The 9,938-nt window shown below is 37.3% G+C and overlaps 1 protein-coding gene across 1 annotated transcript; it reads right to left on the bottom strand.

Annotated features, from left to right (window-relative positions):
- Positions 1 to 1,875: 1,875 nt before the first annotated feature.
- Positions 1,876 to 2,908, bottom strand: LOC142174436 (uncharacterized). The gene is made up of 2 exons (XM_075240229.1): positions 2,445 to 2,908; positions 1,876 to 2,215 (listed from the first exon to the last, which is right to left on the bottom strand). Exons 1-2 carry the CDS (start codon positions 2,906 to 2,908, stop codon positions 1,876 to 1,878), a joined length of 804 nt encoding a protein of 267 aa, XP_075096330.1.
- Between the last annotated feature and the right edge of the window lie 7,030 nt (positions 2,909 to 9,938).

The following is a 9,938-nucleotide window of genomic DNA, read 5'->3' as shown; positions in this document are numbered from 1 at the left end:
AAACAAGTAAGCACCCCTTTTGTGCTGAAATGTGCACTAAAATCCCATTCTAGAAGGCCCTAGGGTATTCCTCTACCCATACAATACCCATACTGCCCTTCCACATGCTTTGAAATTACTATTCCTATCAGAACTACCCTTTTCCATATCCAGACTACCCCTGAAGGCTTCTCTAATTTACTGATCCTACCCTCATCCTTAACAGTTATAACCAATCCCCTAATTTAATCTAAAACTAACTGAAATTGATTAATTAGTACTCAGCAATCAACTAATTAAACTAACCAACCCAATTGTTCAACTATACCAACTCAGTCAAGCTAAGGGAACCCAGAAACTATACTCGATCAAAGCAAAGCTTAAACCAACATGATCAACATTAAATGAACTGACACTAATTCTTAACCCATAAACTCATAATCATTCAAACAAATATCAACTCAGAACTCATCAACAATTGGCAGAACTTAAACTAATACAAATAAATCATAAAATTAACAGAAAAATTAACGAAACAAAAACTATAACTAAAACTTCAAACATGCGAGTAAAAAAGAAATAGTAAAAACTCACAGAGGCACGAGGAACTCTGGCCAGTCAGAAACGTCTGAATCCTTTCAGATTTTTGACGCGTAACATCCCTAACCATGTGTTCTTACCAGAGAACACATGGTTAAGGATACTACGGTTCGAAATCACAAAGATTTGGTTTAAGGTTTTGGCCAGAAATTCTTAGATCTAAGACTCGAGCCGTTTCACAGTGATTTGAAGAAAAATAAACATGGATTAGTGTTGAGGGAAGGCCAGGGATTGTGTGGTTTGATTTTGGGCTGGTTTGGATGAACTTGCCACTTGGCCGGAAAGCTTCAAACTAAGATTCGACGAGCTCCGGCAACATTCGAGGAAAACTAATAACGGGAGTGGAAAGAGGGGTTCATGGGGGATCTGTGGTGTTAATCTAGGGGTGAACGGCGTAGGTTGTATTCACCGCCGGTGAGGGATTTAGGGGCAGCGCGGATTAGGGTTTGAGAGGAGGGGTGGGGTGAGGGAGACGAGGGTTTGGGGTGGCCTTTCGGACCTTTTTAAATCTGGAACCTCGTTAGTTCCGGACCGTTGGATTGATGAGATCCAGCGGTCCTGATTCAAAGATAACGAAACGGCATCGTTTCGTTTAGAAGAGGGGTCGGACCGGATAAGGATTTGGGCTGGACTAGTTTGCAACGAGTTGAGACATTTGGGCCTGAACAATTCTTCTGATTTGGCCCAAATTTGGGTCTTTTATTAAGACCCAATTTCTATTCTTATTTCCTTTTTATTTTCTTTTCTCACTTTTACAATTTTTATAATTTTTTTCTAATTTTTATGGAAATGTAAAACTAACATGAAATCCTAGTTATTTCAAAACAAAGACTAATTAATTACTAAAATTGTTCAAAAGCTATTTCATGACAAATTCACAATAAAAATCACTAAAATGCAAAAGTGAACTAATTTGTTTTTTTGTGATTTTCATGTTTTGTTTTTTAAAACAATTAACCCTTAATTGATACTAAAACTTAAACGCAAAAATGCATATTTTTGTACTTTATAGAATTAACATGCGCAAATGGAATGCAACAATTATCAGAAAATGACACCAAAATGCACGAAAATTGTAAAAATAAAGGAAAATTATTTTATTTGGGATTTTGGGAATAATCATATTTAGGGCAAAAATCACGTGCTCACAATAATAACCTCAGAGATCAGTTTGTATAATATAGTGCAGCAAGATATGGGCCTAAATTCCTTAATAGTAGAGGGAGATAGTACCTTAGGAATCAAGGTTATACTGGTGCAGTTGATAGCCTTATATATCCATGTGGTCTAAAAAAACTAGATCACAACATCTGAAACATCATCTCTAATAATAGGCCATAATTTCTTAAAGAAGCAGGCATTGAAACGATCATATCCTGGGGTCTTTAGATCAGATATATCTTTCAAGTCTAGGTAGATTTCTTCTCTTGTGACTGGAGCTATAAGGGATAGTTTTTGTTTGTTATCCAGAATAGGGCTACCAACTAGAATACTAGGTATAATTGCAGGTAGTTGTGTAGCATAAGTGCCTAGCAGTCCCTTGTAAAATCCAATGATCTCTGCTTCAACTGCCCTGTCAATGTGTACTACATCTCCACTAGTAGTGGTCAGCCTGTTAATATGATTCTGGGCAATCCTATTTTTTAGACAGACATGGAAAAATATAAGTTGGTGTCCCCTAGCCTCAGCCAATGAACTCTAGATTGTTGTCTTAGAATACTTTCCTCTACTAGGATCCATTTCTCTAAGTTGAGTTAAGCTCTTTCTCTGTATCATATAACTTTGGATCATTGTAACCGGTTATAGCTTCTCTTGAATATCATATAAATCTTGTCTAGTATTTTGTATCTTCTACTTGACTTTACAGAACACATGCTCGTTTTAAAGCTTTTATCCCTTCATTCATTAGTTTGAGCTGGTGCCAGACTTGTTCCATATACTCCCTTTGCACAGTCCAATTCCACATAGTAGAGACAATATTAAGAAGTTCTGTATGAGCAGTCAAGTGATTAAAGAACCTAAAAGGCCTTGCCATCTTTCTTGGGCTCCTGCTGAATGTAATGCAAAGCATGGAACAGTCAAAAAAATAAGGGTCTTTAGCTTCATCTGCAATTTGGGGCCATAGAGACATCCAAGTAGGACTGACCAGGTCTCTATCAATTCTGCTGTGAATGTGTGAATTAGTCCAGGAATAGAATATTCCCACTGTTTTCATCACTATTAGACCAGCTGACCCTAAGAATTCCTCAAAATCTTTCACCTTTACATGTTGTATTGCACTTCCTCCCATTCTGTTGTCCGGTTGGAGTACTGCACTGAAATCTCCCATAATGAGCCATGGGCTTTAAATATTGGGATATATTTTTGTCACATCCTGCCATAGGTGCTTCCTATCAATAATTGTGTGAAGGCCATATATTGCAGTGAATTCAAACTAAATAGTATAGTCTGCACTTTTAATAGTACAGTGAATGAACTGAGATCTTGTACAAAGCACTGTAACATCAACCTGCCTATGACCCCATACTATCCATATCCTTCCTCGCCCATTAGTATCATAGTTACATGCCAACTCCAGGTAGGAAAGACTTTTTTATAATCATTCAGGAATTTTGTTTAATAACTCTATGTTCTGTAATAACTAAAACTAGTATTTTCTCTTCATTTATTACCTTCTTCATCTCCTTGTGCTTAAAAATCTTATTAAACACCTTAATATTTCATGTAGCAATAATCATTAGTGGTTGATGTGGGGTCAGGAGACTTTCCTCCTTGGCTAAAACTGAATTTTGTGTCCACCATTTCTAGGTCTACTTGCAACACCTATTGAATTGATATTCCTCTATAGGAGTAAAACCATTATCAACATCCACAAGGTATTGACTACTTTCATTGACTACCTGAGTCCTTGAAACTGCTTTTCCTTTCACTTTTGTCTACTGTAATGATCCGGCCAGTCATTTTGAGAATTAATATCAAGTTCAATGGCTTAAGGTCTCGAGTAGCTTCATATTATATGTTCTAATCTGTGTGTGCAGTCGAGTGCAGTTATCGGATGATTCGGAGTCAATTTAGAAGAATGATTCTTATTTTAGAAGCTTAAGTGGTAAGAGTTGACCGGAGTTTTAGCTTTGATAAAATGACTCCAAAATGGTGTTTTGAAGATTTCAACAGCATCATATGGTTATTATGGACTTAGGCGTGCATCCGGATTTGGATTTAGAGGTTCGTAGGGTAATTTGAAGCATTTAGGCAAAAGTTTGAAAAGTTGAAGTTTTGGAAGGTTGAGAGGTTTGACCAAGAGTTGACTTTGGTGATATTAGGGTTAGAATCCGATTTTGAGAGTCGGAATAGCTCTGTTATGTCATTTGGGACTTGCAAGAAAACTTTGACATCATTCCGGGTTAATTTGAAAGGTTTTGGTGCGAGTTTTAGAAACTGGAAAATTGAAAGTTCATAAGTTCAGTTCATGGTATGATTCGTAGTTTCAACATTGTTTGATGTGATTTGAGACCTCGAGTGAGTCTGTGTTAGGTTATGGAACTTGTTGGCATGTTTCACGGGGTCCCGAAGGCTCGAGTGTGTTCGTATAGGCTACGGGCTCCATGCTGTTGGACTATTGTTTTGCTAGTATTTGGTTACTTAATCGCGTTCGCGTCAAATCCTTCGCGTTCGCATAGTGTAATTTTGGAGGAAGCAATATTTGTTCTTCGCGTTCGCATGTACCAATCCACAATTGCGTACGTGTGCATCAGCCTTCTCCGCATTCACATCTCGCTGTCCGCGTTCGCATAGCTCAGCTGTAACAGTTGGTGATTTCCTCTTCTCCTTTGCGACGCATGTGATCTGATGCCGTCGCGTAGTGCAGTCCTTGGCATCAGAATTTTTTCCTTTTCGTGATTGCACTCATTTGCTCGCTATCGCGCAGCATTAATTTTGGACATTAGTCATTTCCTCTTCGCGATCGCGATGTACAATACCTGGGCAGAATATAAAAGTACTCTATTCTGAGGGTTAGCCATTTAATCATTTTTTGAGTTATGAAGCTCGATATTGAGCGATTCTTCGTGAGTTTTTCAAGTAAATCATTGGGGTAAGTATTCTTCACTCGAAATTTATTATATTTCATGATTCTATCTTACTTTTTATCTTATAATTAGTGTTTTGAGTTGAGAAAAATTGGGGATTTTTTAAGCAACCTTTCAAAATATAAAATGATTATTTGAGGGATGAACTAGTATCCGAATTTGATAATTTTGATATGGTTGAAATCGTATTGGACTGGGAGTTTGGGTTTTGTGACAATTTTTCGAGTTCTGAGGTGCAAGCCCGAGGGTTGACTTTTTAGTTTTTATTAAAGATCGAGACTTTATTATCCGGGATTGTTTCTTATGGGTGTTATTTATGATTTTAAGTTATTTTAGCTAGATTTGAGCCGTCCGTAGGTTGTTTCACTTGAGAGGGTCATTTAGAGTATCGGTCTAGCTTCTTTGAGGTAACTATCTTGCCTAACTTTGTGTGGGGGAAACTACCCCTTAGGATTTGAGTCTTTTATGCTAATTGTGCCATGTGAAGTTCGTGTCTGCAGGGGGACGAGTACGTGCTCGGGCTTATTTGTAGAAAGTTACTCTTTTAGGGCTCCTATGTTCTTATGTTTTTTAGATATGAAGTTGTTTTGTTAAGATTATATTTCCCATTTACTAGTTTCATCTCTACATATTTTAATTGGAATTAATTGCATCATATTCCAATCTTATTGCCTATTTGACCCTCGTGTAGCTTAACTGATGTTGTGCCTTTTCAATTGCCATGCTATCATTTCTTAATTGCGTATCATTAATTGAAATTATTATTATCTCTTTCGTAATTGTATATACTTAATTGAGGTTATGATCATCTTTTCTGTTACTTATTGAATTTGTTGTATCTCTTTCGCAATTGCTCAACCCTAAGTGAAGTTAGTTATCCTTTATCATAGTTGTTTCATCCTTATTTGGAATTATTGACTCAGGTTATCTCCCTTGTTGCCGAATTGTACTTTTTTGGAATCATTTGTTGCGTATTATTTCTCCCCTGTTGAGTTATTCTTATTGAGGCTAATATTCTCTATTTTGTTTATTCTTTGTGAGCTTGTTCTACTGTTTCTTGTGTTCATAAGATCTTGGGTTGATTTACTTGTCGTATTCTCGTGTATTGTTGTGGTTGTTGCTATGGTACTCAGTTTGTTGAGCTGAGGGCTATACGCGGTTGTGGTATTGAAATTGTTTAGAAGAAATGTTGTGGAATATGGGCAACTATTGTGAAGGCCATTCTATTGTGTTGTTGTGTTTTTTGCATGTGATATTGTTGGAAGAATTTGTTCGGGTGTTTGCACGAGGTTTCTGCTGTGCTATTGTTACTATTGATGATGCACATGCGGTGTGACAAGGTAGGCTATATCTGTGTATTTGCACATGTGGCGAGGCAAGGTGGGAACATTACTATGCGAGTGCGGTGAGACAAGGCGGGCATTTACTTTATTATGGTGCACGTGGCGAGACAAGATGGGTATGTCGGGGATTAATTTGTGATGACTTGTGATGGCATGGGGGCATTGTTGTTGTTGATATTTATGTAGTAGCGTGCCTAACCTGTGTGAGTCTTAACTTGTGCAAATTGTGGGAATCGTTCTTACGTGTCATTTATTCTCTCTACTCTTACTAGTTGGCTTGAACTGTGATAGAACACTTGTGCAAGAATACACATAGTTAATCACCCCTATCGGTTTAAGAAGATGGATCCTGATGTTATTGATAATTCCTACACACCCTCATCTACTTACCTTCTATGTGAGAATGGTTCTATTGGCATGTGAGTCATTCATGTAGTTACCTGTTGTAATGAGGGCACAAGATGCCAAGTGTTTAGGGTTAACTAATTGGGACCCGTGACTTCTGAATATTTTGAGGTTTGGTACCTCGTGGAGATTATTAGATAAACCTATTGTAAAAGCGGTTATTCTTGTCGAGTTGCTACTTGTCATTCCTTTATTTGTTTTCACCGGATTTAAACTGTGTTCAACTTACTCTACTGTGTTATTACTTATTTTTGTTTCACTGCTAATTTTTGCTTCTATTTATTGCAAACACTGTATTATTGTTGTCATTATGCGTAGTTTGTATAGATTTCGTACTCTGTTAGTTCTCCACTTATACTTGTCTAGGTTATCTAGTCTAGTATATATCTTGATTGTCCCTCGTTGCTACTCAACTGAGATTAATCTCGATACTTATTGAGTACCGTTGTGGTGTACTCGTACTATATTTCTGCATATTTTTGTGCAGATACAGGTATTTTGGAGTTAGCCGATCGCTAGCTAGTTGTACGCATCTTGCTGTGGAGACTCAAGATAAACATGTTGTTGTGTTCACAGGCTTCAGAGTCACCTTCTGATATTGTACTTGCATTGCTTTATCTCTATTTTGAAACAGTTGTATTTATAGGTTTTCTAGCAAATTCAGTAGAGCTTATGACTTGTACTACCGATTTTGGGATTGTAATCTTGTATAGAAATTTCTATTTTGCATTTGTTAGTCATTATTTAAATATGGTCATTATTTTTGTAAATGTTAGGCTTAAATAGTCCCTAAGACTCGGTGCCATCATGACATCCTACGGAGAGAAATTTGGGTCATAACATCTATCCATCTTTTCCATTTTCAGGATCACCCTCCACATCAGCTGATGGCACCTCAGGTATTGGTGATATTGGGGAATCCTTACTTTGTCAAACTTGCTTAGTTTTCCTTGCCTAAATTTTGGCTTTCTTAGGTTGGGGCTTAGCTTGCTTTTCCTGACATATATGTCGAAGTTGGCAGCATACTAGGCAGTATTGAGGCCACCATTCATATTTGACCTCTTAGTCTAGTCTTGCCATATAAATCCAACACTTTGATAGTTTCAGGTAATGGGATAGTAATGTCCATTTCAATAATCACTCGAGCAAACGAAATCCTCTCTTTGCGAGAGGTGCATTCATCAGCACATAGAAGAGTTTCTAATATACTAGCTAGCCTGCTCAGAGAGTTGGGACTCCAGCAACTTAGGGGTAAGTTAAGAAATGTTACCCAAAGGGGAATTATTTTAGGTATCTCCTCACTGAAATTAGTTTGACAATCACTGATTTACTATTCAGCATATGAGGTCCGGATATCAAGACATCATTCTGATCACCACATATAGAATTGTATCACAAAATAACCATCGTTATGGTACTATGTGTGAGGTTGATGCTGAAACGTCCACTAGCTCCTTAGGAATCTGGTGATTGCCCCAATAGTTGGAGAATCCCTAACCCGTTGAGGATCAGTGCATATTTCCAATTTTCAGCTTCCTTTTCGACCTCAGCTTTGTTAAATTGAACCATTTTAACACCATTTTTTATTATCGGGGCAATAAATTGCATGATACATTTTGAAGTTAGTTGATTCCCTGTCAATAGATTCGCCCACGTCTTCTTCTCTTCCATAGGTGGTGGCGGCTGCTTTGCAAGCTTAGATTTCTGTGGACTAGCAGCCAAATTCGCTGGAGAATTGGGTTTCCCAGTGAGTGGGCTTGTTTGCATTTTAGCCACTCCACTTTGACTCACCACGTTAGGGTTTTCCCTCGAAGTCCCAACATTAGGCGGAGTAATTAGCATCACACGTAATCGTGCCATTTCCACTTGAGCTTTGAGTATACTGTCCTTCGTGTCCCCTTGGCCAATTGAACTGGAGCCTGCGTCGTATTCTGTATCTTCCGTGGCCGGCCTTTTGTCGTGCATTGTCGGTGGAATACGATGGTTGAACCAATGACGTGCGCCTATATAGAGAGATGGTATTCTGTTATCGTAGGCCGAGAGAAAAGAGGAGCTTTTTTGTCTTGTATTTTTCTTTTCGTAAAAAAAATTGCTTATGGTAAATATGTTGTCCTTCTTTCAAAAAATAAAAAAATCAAATATGATAAGAAAATTAGAAAAAACACATTACATATACCTTAGAAAAAGGTGACACACTAAATTTATTATAGAAAGAACTCATGAAATCGTAAATATTTCAAATAAATTAATCAATCATTTGATCCAATCTTAGTTAGAATATATAGTTGACTATATGAATCTTCTTTATCAAATTTATTTAATTTCAGGTTTATCTAATTCTTTTACCAAATAGTTTGACTTCTAATATGTATAATTTAGAATTTTTAACTAGAAGCTCCCTAATCTCATAATTGTTTCTACGAACATTTAAATTTCTAACTAGACTAAAAAAGACTTATGGCAAATATAGAACGTAATGACATCTTGTTTGGATGAATGTTATTATTTCATAATGTATCATATTGTATTGTATTCCACTATATCGTTTCAATGAATATAATTGTCACGACCCAAACCGATGGGTCGCGACGGGTGCCTAAGTCCTACCTGTCTAACACCCCTAAGCATGCGTCTAAGAATACATACAAAAATAACATACATGAAGGAAACCTGCCAACAAGACATATGTACGAATACATACAAAATACAGTAGGTGAGCTGGCAAGGCTGCTATAGACAACTATACATCCAAAACTAAAAGACGACAAGGCCACATACAACCCAACTAGACATACTATCTACAGACCTCTAATAGAAACATAACTGTATAAAGACGGGACTGAACCACATCATACCCATATATATATATATACAAACGTATCGTACCAAAATCAAAAGCAGCACCGGATCAAGTGGAGCACGCCAACTTTCGCTGATCAAGGATCCTAAGAAGGGGGACTGTCAGCTTGCCTACCTGCACCTGCAGGCATGAAACGCAGGCCCCGTGAAATAGGGCGTCAACACAGAAAATATACTGAGTATGTAAGGCATGATAATTAGTACGTAAAAGACATAGATGAAACATGAAATAAAGAAACACATTTATCTCTGAATAACTTTGTAAATTCTGAAACATTTATAATGTCATGCACGTGAGTATAAATGTCATGTCATGCATAGGTATGGGTGTACATAATATCATAAAGCCACTGAGGGCATCCCATCATATCGTCTCGGCCACTATGGGCAACATCATCAACATATACTAGTTGATCAGGTGGTGGTGCATATATAACGCCGTAACCTTTTCCCATATCTCATATACGTATATACGCGTATATAATACCATTTGGTCATGGGTCAATGCACATGTATAAATAGGTGAAATGCATAAAAAATACGTAATAATCTCAATATTCCTTTCGGATAAACTTTTTCAACTGCGTATTATTCTGAGACCCATGAACAGAAGATAATAATAATTCTCATGGGGAATCAAGAATATAGACACCCCTAGTATTTC

This window comes from Nicotiana tabacum, chromosome 20 (assembly GCF_000715075.1).
Source record: "Nicotiana tabacum cultivar K326 chromosome 20, ASM71507v2, whole genome shotgun sequence".
NCBI lineage: Eukaryota > Viridiplantae > Streptophyta > Magnoliopsida > Solanales > Solanaceae > Nicotiana > Nicotiana tabacum.
This window is presented reverse-complemented; position numbering and strand designations above follow the sequence as displayed.